Below are 15,537 nucleotides of genomic sequence, written 5' to 3'. Positions count from 1 at the left end.
AGTTGATTTTCAGGCCACCAGAGGGAGGCATCTTCCATTTGGTAGGACTCAATGGGTATTGTTGGTCGTAAACGCAGAAGCTTGAATACGGACGAACTCTTGCCACCAGGTGATTTCTTTTGTAACACATAAGGGTTGTAATTCATAGATGGAACCAGTTTGAGCCTATATGGTTGTTTAAAACATTAGCATCCAATGTTCGTTTCAAAAAAAAAACCACATTAGCATCCAATGTAAATTAATGTTTCCATTCGAATCTAAAATAATTTTTACTATTTGACAATAAAAATGCAAATTAGAAATATATATAACCTCGCGCGCCACAAAGTATAAACGATACGTGTTAAATGTAGTTCCCTTTGGGAATACGATGGATGATAGGATGAAGAAGTTTCTAATATTAGATATGTATGTCCAATTTTAAAAGTGTATATAACTGTACTTTTGTTTTTAATAACGAAGTCTATGCATGTCTACTCTCGTAATTGAACTAGAGCGAAGGCAGTTTGGTCATCTTCACAAACATATAAACCCTAGATTTTAATCGGCGCCCAAAAGCACTCCAGACTGCAATATTAGTCATATGTATGTATGTTAATGAACTCACGAAATTACCAAAAAAGCAATTATAAACAATTGGTGTGATACATTTCATGAGAATCACAAATTATATAATAGAGAGAGAGAGAGAGAGAGAGAGAGAGAGAGAGAGAGCTGTGTATATGAAGATATAATGGTGGCGGGACGTAGTTTGGTTGGTCTATTGATGGCAGCAGAAAGCCCCCATTAAATGAAATCACATTAGTTAATCGATCGATCAAGTTGCAACTTGCTGCCGGGATGGCAAGTTTGGAAATTGGAAATTTGGCAACTCAACATTATTTATCAAAGTTGACCTCCAAATCCAATCCATCATTAATTTTTTAGTATTATAGTTCGTGATCTCCTCTACACAGTACATGGATATATCTAGCATCATTCTCGATCAGAACAGAAAAAAAATTGAAAAGAAAAATAAATTAGGGTTTATATATATGGTGGAAAAGAAGGCAGCTGAGTCAAAACCCTAATAAGCAAGGGGGAGTCGGGACTTGATGTCAGAGGGTGTTGGACTTGGAGGGGGAGGACAGTTGGCCTAATAAATTACCTGGCCAATGCAGTTGAGCCCAATTTACTCCATCCAAGCGTCACAGCTCACTGGTGGGTGACTTTAACCTCTTTATCAGAGCGTCCTCATGTTTCAGTTTCACTACTGAGTCTGCTATATATTCATATGCTTTCATTTCGCTTGTGCACATCTAGCTGGTTCTTGTTCTTCAAGCGTTTCATTTGTTTGTTTCTTTGGGAGACGTCGTGATGAGGGTTCATCGTGTTTCAGGTTGTGTTGTGGTGCTTGCTTTCTTATTATTTGCTTTTCTTGTGAGTCATTTGGTTGTGGCTGATGGCCATGCTAGCCCTAGCAGTAAGAGTGTTAAGGATGATAAGCACCTTTTTCCGCGTCCCCGCCCGCACTTGTTTAAGAAAGGAGGTCTAGGGCATGGAAGGTTTGGTGGCGGTGGACTTGGTGGAGGCATTGGCGGTGGGGGAGGTCTAGGTGGAGGTGGAGGTCTTGGAGGTGGTGGTGGGCTTGGCGGAGGTGCAGGAGGTGGCTTGGGAGGTGGTGGTGGGCTTGGTGGTGGTGGTGGTCTAGGTGGGGGTGCTGGAGGTGGCTTAGGAGGTGGTGGTGGGCTTGGTGGTGGTGGTGGTCTAGGTGGGGGTGCAGGAGGTGGTGGGGGATTAGGTGGGGGCGCAGGAGGTGGCGGTGGTCTAGGTGGAGGCATTGGACATGGTGGTGGTCTAGGAGGAGGTATTGGACATGGAGGTGGTCTGGGTGGAGGTATAGGACATAAAGGTGGGCTTGGTGGTGGTGCTGGGGGTGGCTTAGGCGGAGGAGGAGGTGGTGGTCTAGGAGGAGGCATTGGACATGGAGGTGGTCTAGGTGGAGGTATAGGACACGGAGGTGGGCTTGGTGGTGGTGCTGGGGGTGGCTTAGGCGGTGGAGGGGGCGCAGGAGGAGGTGGTGGTCTAGGTGGAGGCATTGGACATGGAGGTGGTCTAGGCGGTGGAGGTCGACTTGGTGGTGGTGGAGGAGCGGGAGCTGGTGGTGGGTTTGGTGCCGGAGGTGGAGCTGGCGGAGGTGGTGGTCTTGGCGGCGGTGGTGGAGCAGGTAGTGGTGCAGGTGGAGGTTTTGGCGGTGGTGCTGGTGCAGGCGGAGGTCTTGGAGGCGGTGCTGGTGGTGGAGGTGGGTTTGGGGGTGGTGGTGGTGTTGGTGGTGGTTCTGGAGGAGGGTTTGGAGCTGGTGGAGGGTTTGGGAAAGGCGGAGGAGTTGGAGGTGGACTAGGTGGCGGTGGAGGTGGTGGTTTTGGTGGAGGAGGTGGTTTTGGTGGTGGTGCCGGGGGTGGAGCTGGATTTGGAGCTGGCGGTGGACACTAAAGAGTGCAAGGATATATATGACCATGAGTTTATGTTGCATCTACCTACTGCAATGATGAATTGAGATTTAGAGGCTATATAATATAATGTGTTGATAGTATTAGCTTTGTCATGCAAACACTCTTCATGCAAGGGAAAGCACTGTCAAGTTGTCTACTTCTAATATATCCTCACCATATCATATTTCAAATATATTTTCAGTATTTTACATAGACTATTAATTAAGGGGCGATGGCGTTCGCGGTTTTTTTTTTTCTGAGCAATAATCTAATTTAATTTTAAATTAAATTATGAGAAGTAAAATTCAAACTTGAACGTAGAGATAAAAACTCAGTATTTCTAGTCAACTTAACTATCCTTATAATTGTATATAGTTGTATGTTTCCCTCTAATTTGTATGATTGTCCAACACATTGTCCTAATGGTATTGTGAAGTGATGATCGTTTTGTGTGCAAATTAAATTAACTACATATAAAGCTAATAAGGCACATTGACTATATACAACCGCTCTACAACCAGCTTTCACTAAAGAAGCAATATAAATTGGATAGTGCTATTTATGCATCTAATTAAATCTTTCACATATTCTTGTTAATTTTGGATGATTGATTTAATTCATTCGATCTGATGGTCGAAATTAAAAGGCGTGTTGAAATATCCTAAATCGACCGTATCAAGAGTTTAAATATCTTGATTATAGTCTAACTAATACCGATGTCTTTGTGATAAAACTTCATACCTAATGGATTATGTAGGTGCTAATTTACAAATTGGGGACAATATCGTTGTTGGAAGTAGGCCTTATGCTTATCTCTGTGATAATTTCGCAAAGAATGTGTGAAAAGTAAAAATAAGTGTGTAGATATCACTAAATAAGGGAAGTCCTAAAATAGCTTTCTAGTATTTTTATCTAAAATTTAACTAAAAAAATTTAAAAACATAATTGGAGATGCTCTTAATTAACTAAAGGTGCTTTTTAGTCTTAACCGTCTTTTATTAATAGAACAAATTTGCACTGTTTTTGCTTTCTCGCTTTATATACATGCGTTTACTTGCTTTCATATGAGGATGAGAAAGAATGAAAATGAATCAAACAATTTCCATTAGTTATCATATAGCTTCATGTTCTAGGTAATGTCATACCAAGTATCAACGACCTTTTAATTACTTAGAAGTTGGCCACTTATTATATAGGAATCAAACTCACAAGTTCAATATTGAACTCAAAACTTAGAATCACTATCGTAAAACTCAAATTTTCCTGCTGTAAAAGTTTGATTCCTATAAATATGAAACCAAACTCCATTTTAGAAGGCCTTAGTAAACACATAATACACATTCATTGCAAGTCATTCCTAGCGGATGCATATACATGCAAATTCTTTAATCATAACCTAGCAATTGCTGACATACTATGCATATGTTGAGCAATTGTGAGGAGTTGTAGATAAGAAAAGTGGGTTTGTAAGAATTTTAATGTTTTAATATTTGAGTATAGAGAGACTAAATTTGGAAACTAAATTTTGGAAGCTAAAGGACATAGAAGTTGATGATTGATTTATTACTTAAGCGTTGATAGAAGTGCTCATTTTTATTGATGATACATCATTTAATTTACAATTTTAGTCTCTAAATTTAGTTTCCCTATCATTACTCTTTAATATTTTATTTAATAGTTTGAGGGAATTGTTATTAACACTCCAAAAATCTCATTTGGCACTCCTCACATTTGTATTTTTCTTTCTAATTATAGAAAGTTTGGAGTGCCAAATAAGATTTTTAGAGTGCTAATAATAATTCCCTAGTTTGATATACATACCCCTAATGATTAAACCGTTATTTAATAAAATAAGGGCATAGCTTGAAAAAAATTGGACATAAATGGTATTTTACGAAAGAGAAAGGCTTGAGTCTTTAAGATTGAAGTGAAGTTTCTGGATACTTTGTTACTAATTTACAGAATTTCGTACTTATAAACAGAATCGTTCATATACAAATAATTATGTAAATATCATTTTTGTAAAAAATTAATTAAAAATAAGATCATTTAATCAATTAATTGTAGCAAATATATTAACGGTTTATAATTTTTTTATTGAATTCCTCTATAAATTTTTATATAGTTTGAAGACCACAACCTTATGTTTTATTAATTTTTTTTTGCATAGATTCTTTTTACAGAGTGCGTGAGTAGTGATATGAAAAATTACAATTATTAGTACAGAATTTGCGATTCATTTGAGATATCCTGAAGAGAAACTTCCTCCTCACTCTTCGTGAATAGTAATGTTTGGGTTTTAGTCCCAAACCATCAGACAAAAAAAATAAAAGAGAAAAAGGAATACAGCCTGAAACGACGTCGCTCGTGGCTCTTTCTTGAAATCAAAAAGGATTTTGTAAATAAATAATCAGGACAAATCAGTTCGCCCCTCTTTCCTCATTCCAAGAAGCAGAGCCACAGATCGGATCCTCTCTCCGCCATGGATTTACTAGCACGCACAATCTGCTTCTACTTACTCACAATTGCTTCGTTTATCTCCTCTAATGCTAAGGTTCGCCTCTCTCTCTTGCTCTCACTATATATATTATATATATCTGTGTGTATCTATATATACATGACAATGGTAGGTCGCCGATCTGATTACCGTTTCGTTCGATTTTGAATCAGGCTGACGGTACTGCCTCCGTCTTCTTCATCGATAGCTCCACTCATCATTTTCTTCGCAACCCTTCCTCAAACGATGTTGTCAAGGTAATTCCAGCAATTGCTTCTTGATTCAGAATTCCCCAATTCAATTTAATTATATAAAGTTCACAACTTCACATATTGAATTCAGTCTAATTGAATTTGAAATTGTTAGAAATTTGATCGTGTCAATATATTTCTCTCCTGGGATTTTTTTGGCGGAATTTTAAGCATACCGCATTTTGTTATATTTGATTTTGGTACTGCAAGGGTATTTTTTCAGTTGTTTCATCTAGATATTGAATACTTGCAGATTTTTCTTCGTTTATCTGCTAATACTACTTGCCTTTTGCTTTGGCAGCCTGACTCAATGTTGCTCTCAGAAGTCAGTGCAGCCGTGTCAGTCTTGCTTGGATTTGCACCACCTTCCACGCTCTCAGCTGCTGGTTCAGCTAAGGTGTTGTGGATAATAATTAATGTGAAGTTATTTTCTCTAGTTACCCCCATCGTTTTACTCAAAGGTCTAATTTATCATATTTTGTTGTTGCTTTGCGGTAGTTGAATGAGGTTCTTGTGCCTAATCCATTCAAAAGGCCTCGTGCTGTTGTTGCGCTTGAAGTTGGAGGAATTGGTGGTATATAACTTTGTCTCTAAAATAGTAAAATGCATGTTTGCTTATGACACTTTTACCATTACTGTATTACTTTGTGCACTTATTATAAACATGGATGTCAAAATACATGCAGATCATGCTCTTGTAGTCAAAGACAATGTCATGTTCAGCAGTGCCTATAGTTCCAAGATTGACCTTCGCTCAAGCAAAGCTGACATCGAGCTTCCAGGTATATTATCTTTCTAAATGAGTAATTTGTGAAACTAGTGCAAGGACATTACTATTAGTCTATTCCTCGTTTAGAATTATGTAAATTTTGTTCATTATACGTGTTGTTGCAGATGAAGGTGAAGTTTCTGTGTTTTCTTTGGATGAACAATCCACAGATTATACTGACAAAGACATTGGAGATTTTGTGAGTCTGGCTTGAAGATATTCTATATCCTGTTTCGTTTTTTATGCTCATCTATTCCACATTCCTGGTTTTTTTATTCTCGTATACATGAAATGAACTTGAGTTTTCGCTTTAATTTTAATGTCAAGATTTTTGTCTTCTTTAGGCAGCTTGGATGAGTGGTTCATATGTTGTTGATACATTAGAACCACAAAATGGAGAGTTGAGCATCCCTTTGGCCAATGGCAACAACTTGAAGCTTCATATGTCAAAGGTCTTCTGAGATTCACTATAACATGTTCTTTTGTTTTGATATGCATTGTGTACCTGTTGTAAAGCTGGTGGCTTATATTGGAAGGCTTGCATCGTATACGTTTACAGGAATCAGATAGGATATTCACAACTAGCCTTCTGTCTCTCATCCGCAACTTTAAAAGGGCACAAGAGATGCATCAAGATTTGTCACACAACATCCATAGCCCAGCTGAGTTATTAACAGGCCGTTTTGATGGAATCAAGGTGTTGTTTTCTTCCTTTTTTGGATGACTTCAAAGTTTAAAATGGATGTCAGCAAATTTGTTTGCTGGTATAATTAAAGCATCCAGCTCCATACTCATCACTACGGACACAAAAATACAACAGAACTATTTTATTGTATAACGGTCAATTTTATTTGCAATGTTTTTACCGAAACAAGTAGGTCCTTTAATTGTAGGTGTTAAATAGCGAGGAGTATTGGTGTAATTCTGTAATTTCAGTTTACAGATTAGTTACTCGTTTAAAAGTGATTAGGGATTAGGGAAAATTCCAATCCAGCTACTCGTTTAAAAGTGAGAAAAGAAAATTGTGGTTAGATACAAGGACAAACTAGATCTAAAAATCGTCTTTCAATCCTGGTCCAGGAAATAAGCTTTTTGTATTTAACTGTGCTATGTTGTGGGTTGTGTGGATTAAACGAAGTACAGTATTTTTCTTTTAAATTGTACCAGTGGAGGGTATGTAGGGTGGAATTTGCTTTAGGGCATCATTGTGTGCTTTGACTCCCTCTGGATTTGGGATATACTATTCTGTTATTCATGTGAATTGGAAGGCCGCAGTGTTAAAGTTCATTTTGGTTAGCTTGTGGGATGTTTTGTGGTTCTAATTAAAGATACGTTTGGTCATTTTATGTTTTTCATACGGAACAGTTTACCGGTTAGAGGTCTGTTTGTTTTCTTTGTAGGCTGCTTCTTCACTTTGATTAGTTGATACATATTCAATAAAATATTTGTTTTCTCCTTAAGAATAAAAGAGTATATCAAAATATAGTATCGAAACTGCATTGCATAAGTTTCATATATTTGGTATATTTGCATATATAATCGTGCACACACAGCCAAATCTTATGCATGCACTTTCTTGTCTGTGTGTTCTTTTATTTATTCTTATTGTGTGTCTGTATCGAGTTCCATAGCTTAATAAAAATTTGAAAACCTTATGATAGGTTTTGCAAGAGCAGTACGGAACTGATGGAGGTGCTCAACATGGAGTGGAGCTACTGCTTGCTACACTGTCCAAGATATTTGATTCACTTGAAAATGCATACAAAGGTGATCATTTTGGTTTTAAACTTTATTAGTTAATTCTCGTTCTTTTAGGGCAATTATTGTTTCTAGAATGAACGTTGCCAATTTTATGTGTATATCTGCCATATATTTGGTACTTTTATGAACATATATTTTCTTCATTCAATAGTTCATTTGAAATTTTTTGTCGTCATCTTCAGAAATAATGTTAAATTATCAATTTTGCAGGTCAAATTGTTGGAGCTATCCTTTTCAATGGTGTTGCACCTGTGGAGTCGGGAAAGATGTTGAATGTGATGTATGCTAGTCGATCATATGCTCGTTTGTTGGCTGAAAAAGAAGGCCTAAATAATACAAAAATTGTGCAAGTGTTATTGGTTAGGCGTACACTTGCTTGGATCACAGGAATTATTCTTATCATTTCAACTCTTTTGGGGGTAAGTTTCACTTGACATTAAAGATCAGAGTCACAGCTGAAAACGAAAAAGAAGAAAAAACCATGAACAAAACCCATCGGCCATGAACCACTTTTTGTCTGATGCTTTGCTTGACTTCGGACAGGACATTTCAAACTTAAGGATGAAACATTGAAACTAATTCTACTTGAGCTACTTTTTATCGGATGTTTTCTTGGATGTACAAAAGTGAATCATCTAACGATTGTTAAATATATAATTTTGACTGATCATGTGGGTCAATGAGGTGTTTACCTGTTTTGTGATTAGAAGGATGTTTACCTGTTTTGTGTCTGTTCTTCATGTAGGTATGCTTCCTTGTGAATATGCCAGTCACCAGGGATACGTTACTCTACTCTAACGTCAAGCTGGACTGAGCATGGCAGGCGGCTACTTGGTCAATGTTTGATGCCCAGGTTGCCGCTAAACCTTTTCTGATGTGTTTTACGTAATTGCATTCTTGTATGCATCCTTGATTAATATTATTGGGATTCTGTTGATCGATGATATTGAACATGGTTCAGGTTTTTGTAGCCCATCAGACGCTCGCTCATTCACGCACGGTTGACATGAATTGCGTATTTACCTTTATGGAAAAGTTGATTGTTCGATACAGGGTAATGTAAAGCATGGTTTAGGCGCTAGGTGTATAAGTAAGAAGATTCATGGTATGTTAAGTCAATTATTATGTGGATTAGAGTTACAGAGGAGATTCTCCATGATGTATGTATTTGGTGTATTAAATTCTATCTTCGTAGTTTTGAATAAAGCAAATAATTCAATCTTTTCTTCATCATCATCCCCTTCGACAATTTGCCTTGCATTTCCCACTTTTAACACTTGTAATATTGATTTGGGCGATACTGGTAGCATCGCCGTTTTCCCTTCGAAATTTTGATTATTTGTACACGTTGGTGTCAAACAAAGCTTATGCCCGTAAGTCGTAGTGTTTTCATTCAATATTCATAAGGGCATAACTTTAAATAAAAAAAGAGAGGACATAATGATATTTTTGAAAGAGAAAGGCTCGACTCTTTTAAGATACTTTATACTAATTTACGGAACATTCTGATTATTATTGCTTATAAATTGAAATATTTCATATTATAAATCATTTTGTAAAGATTATATTTGCAAAAATTCAACTAAAATAAGGTCGTTTAATCAATCAACTGTAGCAAATAGATGGACATTTTGTAATTCTTTTACTGAATTCCTCCATATGTTTTTATATGGTTCGAAGACAATCTTATATTTTATTGATTTTTTGCATAGATTATTTTTACAGAGTGCACGAGTAAGAATATGAACAATTACGACAATTAGTACAAAATTCGTGATTCATTGATAACTTGAAGACTAGCGTTTGCTCACATAAATACTCCTAATGATTAGGTTTTAGTTCCAAACCATCTGACAAAAAAAAAAAAGAAAAAAAAAAAAGGAAGAGTATAGACTGATACGACGTCGCTCGCGGCTTCTTTCTTGAAATCAAAAGGAACGAATCAGTTCCTTCCTCATTCCAAGTAGCAGAGCCACAGATCAGATCCTCTCTCTCCCATGGATTTACTCACACGCACCGTCTGCTTCTACATACTCGCCATTGCTTCGTTTATCTCCTCCAACGCTAAGGTTCGCCTCTCTCTCTCTCTCTCTCTCTCTCTCTCTCACTCTCTCTCTATATATATATATATATATTTGTGTGTGTATATATCTATGTGATAATGATAGGTCGCCGATCTGATTACTGTTTTGTTCGATTTTGAATCAGGCTGACGGTACTACCTCTGTCTTCTTCATCGACAGCTCCACTCATCATTTTCTTCGTAACCCTTCCTCAAACGATGTCGTCAAGGTAATTCCCGCAATTGCTTGTTGATTCAGAATTCCCCAGTTCAGTTTAATTATGTAAAGGTCACAACTTCACATATTAAATTCAGCCTAATTGAACTTGAAATTGTTAGAAATTTGATCGTGTCAACGTATTTCTTGTTCCGCCCAAAAGGGATTCCTGGGATTTTTTGGCGGAATTTTAAGCATACCTCTTGTTGTTATATTTGATTTTGGTACTGCAAGGGATATTTTTTTTTTTCAGTTGTTTTATCTAGATATTGAATACTTGCAGATTTTTCTTCAATTATCTGCTAATACTACTTGCCTTTTGCTTACGCAGCCCGACTCAATGTTGCTCTCAGACGTCAGTGCAGCTGTGTCAGTCTTGCTTGGATTTGCACCACCTTCCACGCTCTCAGCTACTGGTTCAGCTAAGGTGTGGATAATAAGTAATGCGAAGTTATTTTCTCTAGTTACCCCCATCGTGTTACTCAAAGATCTAATTTGTCATATTTTGTTGTTGCTTTGCGGTAGTTGAATGAGGTGCTTGTGCCTAATCCATTCAATAGGCCTCGAGCTGTTGTGGCGCTTGAAATCGGAGGAATTGGTGGTATATAACTTGGTCCCTAAAATAGTAAAATGCATGTTAACTTTTACACTTTTACCATTATTATATTACTTTGTGCACTTATTATAAACTTTGATGTCAAAATTCCTGCAGATCATGCTCTTGTAGTCAAAGACAGTGTCATGTTCAGCAGTGCCTATAGTTCCAAGATCGACCTTAGCTCAAGCAAAGCTGACATCGAGCTTCCAGGTATATTACCCTTCTAAATGAGTAACTTGTGAAAGTAGTGCAAGGACATTAGTCTATTCCTCATTTAGAATTATGTAAATTTTGTCCATTATACGTGTTGTTGCAGATGAAGGTGAAGTTTCTGTGTTTTCTTTGGATGAACAAACGACAGATTATACTGACAAGGAGATTGGAGATTTTGTGAGTCTGGCTTGAAGATATTCTGTATCATGTTTTGTTTTTGATGTTCATCTATTCCACATGCCTGGTTTTTTTATTCTCGTATACATGAAAATGAACTTGAGTTTTTGCTTTAATTTTAATGTTAAGATTTTTTTCTTCTTTAGGCAGCTTGGATGAGTGGTTCATATGTTATTGATACATTAGAACCACTAAATGGAGAGTTGAGCATCCCTTTGGCCAATGGCGACAACTTGAAGCTTCATATGTCAAAGGTTTTCTAAGATTCACTACAACATGTTCATTTGTTTGATATGCATTGTATACATGTTGTAAAATGGTGGCTTATATTGGAAGGCCTGCATCGTATATGTTTACAGGAATCAGATAGGATATTCACAACTAGCCTTCTGTCTCTCATCCACAACTTTAAAAGGGCAACAGAGATGCATCAAGATTTGTCACACAACATCCATAGCCCAGCTGAGTTATTAACGGGCCGTTTTGATGGAATCAAGGTGTTGTTTTCTTCCTTTTTTGGATGACTTCAAAGTTTAAAATGGATGTCAGCAGATATGCTTGCTGGTAGAATTAAAGCTTGATATAATGTATATTTAAGTTAGGTTACTAATGTAACTGTTAAGAATTTCAAAGCTGTATGTGCTCTGAGTTGTGGCAAAGTAGTAACCAACAAAAAGTATTTTTGCTGTCTGTACATATGTATACGTTTAGGGGTTTATTTTTTTTGGTTTTTTTTTTGGTTTTTTTGCTGTCTGTACATATCTATTGTGACAGGCAAGCCACAGTTTCTCAGTTAATATAAGTGATAACGTACTCTTCTGTTAAGAGTATCCTTCGACGGTTTTTTGTACTTCATTTGTGGAACTCCATAGTACTGAAAATTTCTGGATTCTGGAAATCTTAAACCATCCACATTCTTGTATGCATAATATAGTTTAGAGATCTATTTGCTTGTGGGGTACTTCTCTTTTTTTGGGGAATGGTTATCACCACCGACCCACTGCTCAAACATGGTTGACTCCAAGTAATAAAGAACATATTTTGAAGTGTGGTTGTTTGCTTTATGCTCTTTTTTGTTTTGTTCTTGTTAATAAGAAACAAAACATGCTTGCAGTGGACCAGTAGTTCACTAGAGGTACAAAATGTATCCATAACATCCAGCTCCCTACTCATCACTACGAACACAAAAATACAACATACCTATTTCATCGTGTAATGGTGTCAATTTTGTGTGCAATGTTTTTACCGAAACAAGTAGGTCCTTTAATTTAGGTGTAAAATAGTGTGGAGTATTGGTGTAATACTGTAATTTCAGTTTACAGATTAGTTACTCGTTTAAAAGTGATTAGGGATTTTGGATCCAACTACTCGTTTAAAAGTGAGAAAAGAAAATTGTGGTTAGGAACAAGGACAAACAAGATCTAAATATATACCGGTGGAGGTATGTAGGGTGGAATTTACTTTTGACATCATTGTGTGCTTTGACTCCCTCTGGATTTGGGATATACTATTCTATTATTCATGTGGATTGGAAGGCCAGTGTTAAAGTTCATTTTGGTTATCTCGAGGGATGTTTTGTGCTTCTAATTAAAGATACTTTTGGGCATTGTATGTTTCTTCATCTATAGCAATTTACTGGTTAGAGGTCTGTTTGTTTTCTTTGTAGGCAGCTTCTTCACTTTGATTAGTTGATATTTTTTTTTTCTCTTTTAAGAAGAAAAGAGTATATCAAAATATAGTATCGAAACTGCATTGCATAAGATTCATATATTTGGTATATGTGCATATATTAATTGTGTACACGCAGTCAAATCATATGCTTGCACTTCCTTGACTCTGTTTTTTGTTTATTTTTATTGTGTGTCTGCATCGAGTTCCATAGCTTAATAAAAAAACTTCAAAACCTTATGATAGGTTTTGCAAGAGCAGTATGGAACTGATGGAGCTGCTCAACATGGAGTGGAGCTACTACTTGCTACACTGTCCAAGATATTTGATTCACTTGAAAATGCGTACAAAGGTGATCATTTTGGTTTTAAACTTTATTAGTTAATTCTCGTTCTTTTAAAGCAATTGTTGTTTCTACAAACATCGTTGCCAATTTTATGTATATATCTGCCATATATTTGGTACTTTCATGAATATATATTTTCTTCATTCAATAGTTCATTTGAAATTTTTCGTCGTCGTCTTTAGAAATAATGTTAAATTAACAATTTTGCAGGTCAAATTGTTGGAGCTATCCTTTTCAATGGAGTTGCACCTGTGGAGTCGGGAAAGATGTTGAATGTGATGTATACTAGTCGATCATATGCTCGTTTGTTGGCTGAAAAAGAAGGCCTGAATAATACAAAAATTGTGCAAGTGTTATTGGTTAGGCGTACACTTGCTTGGATCACAGGAATTATTCTTATCGTTTCAACTCTTTTGGGGGTAAGTTTCACTTGTTCTTAAAGATCAGAGTCAGCTGAAAACGAAAAAGAAGAAAAAACCATGAACAAAACCCATTGGCCATAACATCTGATGCTTTGCTGGACTTTGGCCAGGACATGACAAACTTAAGGATGAAACGATGAACCTAGTTCTACATGAACCACTTTTCATCTGATGTTTTTCTTGAATGTACAAAAGTGAATCATCTAACGATTGTTTAATTGTATTTTAGACCGATCGTGTGGATCAATAATGTGTTTACCTGTTTGGTGGTTAGAAGGATATTTACTTGTTTTGTGTCTTTTCTTTATATAGGTGTGCTTCCTTGTGAATATGCCAGTCACCAGGGATACGTTACTCTACTCTAACGTCAAGCTGGACTGAGCATGGCAGGCAGCTACTTGATCAATGTTTCAGGCCCAGGTTGACGCTAAACCTTTTCTGACGTGTTCTACGTAATTGCATTCTTGTATGCATCCTTGATTAATATTATTGGGATTCTGTTGATCGATGATATTGAACATGGTTCAGGTTTTTCAAGCCCCTATCAGATGCTCGCTCATTTACGCACAGTTGGCATAAATTGGGTATTTACCTTCATGGAAAAGTTGATTGTTCGATACAGGGTTGTTTTTTGTAAAGCATGGTTTAGGTACTTAGTGTATGAGCAAGAAGATTCATGGCGTGTTCAGTCAATTATTATCTGGATTAGAGGATTGTAGAGGAGATTCTCTATGATATATGTATTTGGTGTATTAAATTCTATCTTCCAAGTTTTTGAATAAGGCAAATAATTCAATCATTTCTTCTTCATCATCCAGTCCTTTGACAATTTGCCTTGCATTTCAGGGTACGCCTTCCCACTTTAACATTTGTAATATTGATTTGGGTAATACTGGTAGCATCATGATCCAGTCCTTTGACAATTATTATTTATCACCGTGTAAAACTAGTACATGGTGATAAATAATGAGAAAATGTCAACAGAACCTGCCCAAGCTAAATTATCTTGAATGCTCTAGAGAAACTGCCCAAGCCGTCATAGGAAGCGGCCTCACTTTCACACTCATATAGGTGAACCATCAAGTGTACGTTGCAATCAAGCACGCCACTCCACATATAAAGACTCTGGTATCCATTAAGAACATAAGATCAATCTTATACATTGCAGTAGATGCACTGTCTACATCATATGAAGACTCCATAATAATCTTTCATATAAATTGATAGTGCACGCTAGATCAACAAGTGACTTATTCTAACGCATGAGAACCTACTTCTTAGAATCTCCATTCAGATCTGATCACGAGCTTTTAGCTTAGTGTGTTTGTCAGAATATTAAATAGATCTAATTCTGACCTCAAAGGGCTTGTATCCAATACACATGGATAAGTTATTTAGCTTAAGCTATCAGAGACACAGATAAACTAAGTCTCTTCCACCAATAGTGGAATATCTCAAACGGACGAAACCATTCCAAAGGATTTTCTAACCACCTGGTGTTGCCCATGTCTTCAAATTGAGGCATTGGCAATTAGAGAGAGGCTTATCTTGGCGATAGAAAGGAGCTGGCATAATATTTTGATCGAAAGCGACTCTCTCCAGATTGTTGCTGCCTTGCAAGAGGGTTCTCCTAATTCGTCCTATGTTGGGCCAATTGTGGAAGTTGCCAAAGCTTTGATGGTGCGTCGCCAAGCAAATGAAGTTGCTCACCTCCTCACTCGAATAGCTCTGCTTTGTGACAATTCTCTCTCGGTTGAATTTTGAAGAGCCCCCTGACCTTATAGCAAATCCGGTCTTTGAAACGTCTAGTGGGTAGTTTGTTGTTACAGCTGTTAGCTGATTATGTTTAGATGCAAGCTATTTGTTTTACGAAGCTTATAAATTATAATGCACCTAAAATGACACATGAAACGTTTTTATAATGATATTTTAATACTTCGAAAAAGTAAATTAAAAGTTGTGGCAATAAGTTTTTGCTGTTACGCTTTCACTATTTGTAGAAAAATGTATTATTATTAAAAGAGAGGGAGCGTTCAAACTATCACATTGAGGTAAGGGAGAGTATTTCAAAAATAGAAATCAATT

At 36.7% G+C, this 15,537-nt stretch overlaps 3 protein-coding genes across 5 annotated transcripts; all 3 read left to right on the top strand.

Moving 5' to 3' along the window:
* The first annotated feature begins 1,209 nt into the window (after positions 1 to 1,209).
* On the top strand, positions 1,210 to 2,682 carry LOC137723753 (uncharacterized). Of its 2 annotated transcripts, XM_088692072.1 has the most exons (2): positions 1,211 to 1,765; positions 1,796 to 2,682. In XM_088692072.1, the coding sequence occupies exons 1-2, from the start codon at positions 1,357 to 1,359 to the stop codon at positions 2,470 to 2,472; spliced, it is 1,086 nt and encodes a 361-aa protein (XP_088548198.1). In that variant the 5' UTR covers positions 1,211 to 1,356; the 3' UTR covers positions 2,473 to 2,682. The 2 variants fall into 2 exon arrangements, with proteins under 2 accessions (XP_088548197.1, XP_088548198.1); XM_088692071.1 differs by having other exon boundaries at positions 1,210 to 2,682.
* Positions 2,683 to 4,816: 2,134 nt separating this feature from the next.
* On the top strand, positions 4,817 to 8,979 carry LOC137723592 (uncharacterized). Of its 2 annotated transcripts, none has more exons than XM_068462790.2 (12): positions 4,817 to 5,025; positions 5,142 to 5,225; positions 5,521 to 5,616; positions 5,718 to 5,793; positions 5,906 to 6,001; positions 6,114 to 6,187; positions 6,333 to 6,440; positions 6,548 to 6,685; positions 7,650 to 7,755; positions 7,960 to 8,168; positions 8,495 to 8,602; positions 8,721 to 8,979. In XM_068462790.2, exons 1-11 carry the CDS (start codon positions 4,954 to 4,956, stop codon positions 8,561 to 8,563), a joined length of 1,128 nt encoding a protein of 375 aa, XP_068318891.2. In that variant the 5' UTR covers positions 4,817 to 4,953; the 3' UTR covers positions 8,564 to 8,602; positions 8,721 to 8,979. The 2 variants fall into 2 exon arrangements, with proteins under 2 accessions (XP_068318891.2, XP_068318889.2); XM_068462788.2 differs by having other exon boundaries at positions 8,711 to 8,979.
* Positions 8,980 to 9,591: 612 nt separating this feature from the next.
* Positions 9,592 to 14,262, top strand: LOC137723593 (uncharacterized). Its single transcript, XM_068462791.2, has 12 exons — positions 9,592 to 9,818; positions 9,958 to 10,041; positions 10,360 to 10,455; positions 10,554 to 10,629; positions 10,741 to 10,836; positions 10,943 to 11,016; positions 11,163 to 11,270; positions 11,376 to 11,513; positions 12,931 to 13,036; positions 13,241 to 13,449; positions 13,765 to 13,872; positions 13,981 to 14,262. Exons 1-11 carry the CDS (start codon positions 9,747 to 9,749, stop codon positions 13,831 to 13,833), a joined length of 1,128 nt encoding a protein of 375 aa, XP_068318892.1. The 5' UTR covers positions 9,592 to 9,746; the 3' UTR covers positions 13,834 to 13,872; positions 13,981 to 14,262.
* The last annotated feature ends 1,275 nt before the right edge of the window (positions 14,263 to 15,537 follow it).

The sequence above is a fragment of the Pyrus communis genome, chromosome 4, assembly GCF_041283825.1.
Source record: "Pyrus communis isolate YQ-2024b chromosome 4, ASM4128382v1, whole genome shotgun sequence".
NCBI classification, from domain to species: Eukaryota; Viridiplantae; Streptophyta; class Magnoliopsida; order Rosales; family Rosaceae; genus Pyrus; species Pyrus communis.
Note: the sequence above shows the minus strand (reverse complement) of the source record. Positions and strands in the feature narration are given on the sequence as shown.

What these genes read in the sequence shown, in the direction of transcription:
- LOC137723753 (XM_088692071.1), top strand. Translation starts at nt 1,357, where the DNA reads ATGAGGGTTCATCGTGTTTCAGGTTGTGTTGTGGTGCTTGCTTTCTTA.
- LOC137723593 (XM_068462791.2), top strand. Translation starts at nt 9,747, where the DNA reads ATGGATTTACTCACACGCACCGTCTGCTTCTACATACTCGCCATTGCT. An exon ending in CAGCTACTGGTTCAGCTAAG is followed by an intron (nt 10,456 to 10,553) that starts GTGTGGATAATA and finishes GCTTTGCGGTAG; the next exon opens with TTGAATGAGGTGCTTGTGCC. An exon ending in TGAAATCGGAGGAATTGGTG is followed by an intron (nt 10,630 to 10,740) that starts GTATATAACTTG and finishes AAATTCCTGCAG; the next exon opens with ATCATGCTCTTGTAGTCAAA.
- LOC137723592 (XM_068462790.2), top strand. Translation starts at nt 4,954, where the DNA reads ATGGATTTACTAGCACGCACAATCTGCTTCTACTTACTCACAATTGCT. An exon ending in TGAAGTTGGAGGAATTGGTG is followed by an intron (nt 5,794 to 5,905) that starts GTATATAACTTT and finishes AAATACATGCAG; the next exon opens with ATCATGCTCTTGTAGTCAAA. An exon ending in AGCTGACATCGAGCTTCCAG is followed by an intron (nt 6,002 to 6,113) that starts GTATATTATCTT and finishes GTGTTGTTGCAG; the next exon opens with ATGAAGGTGAAGTTTCTGTG.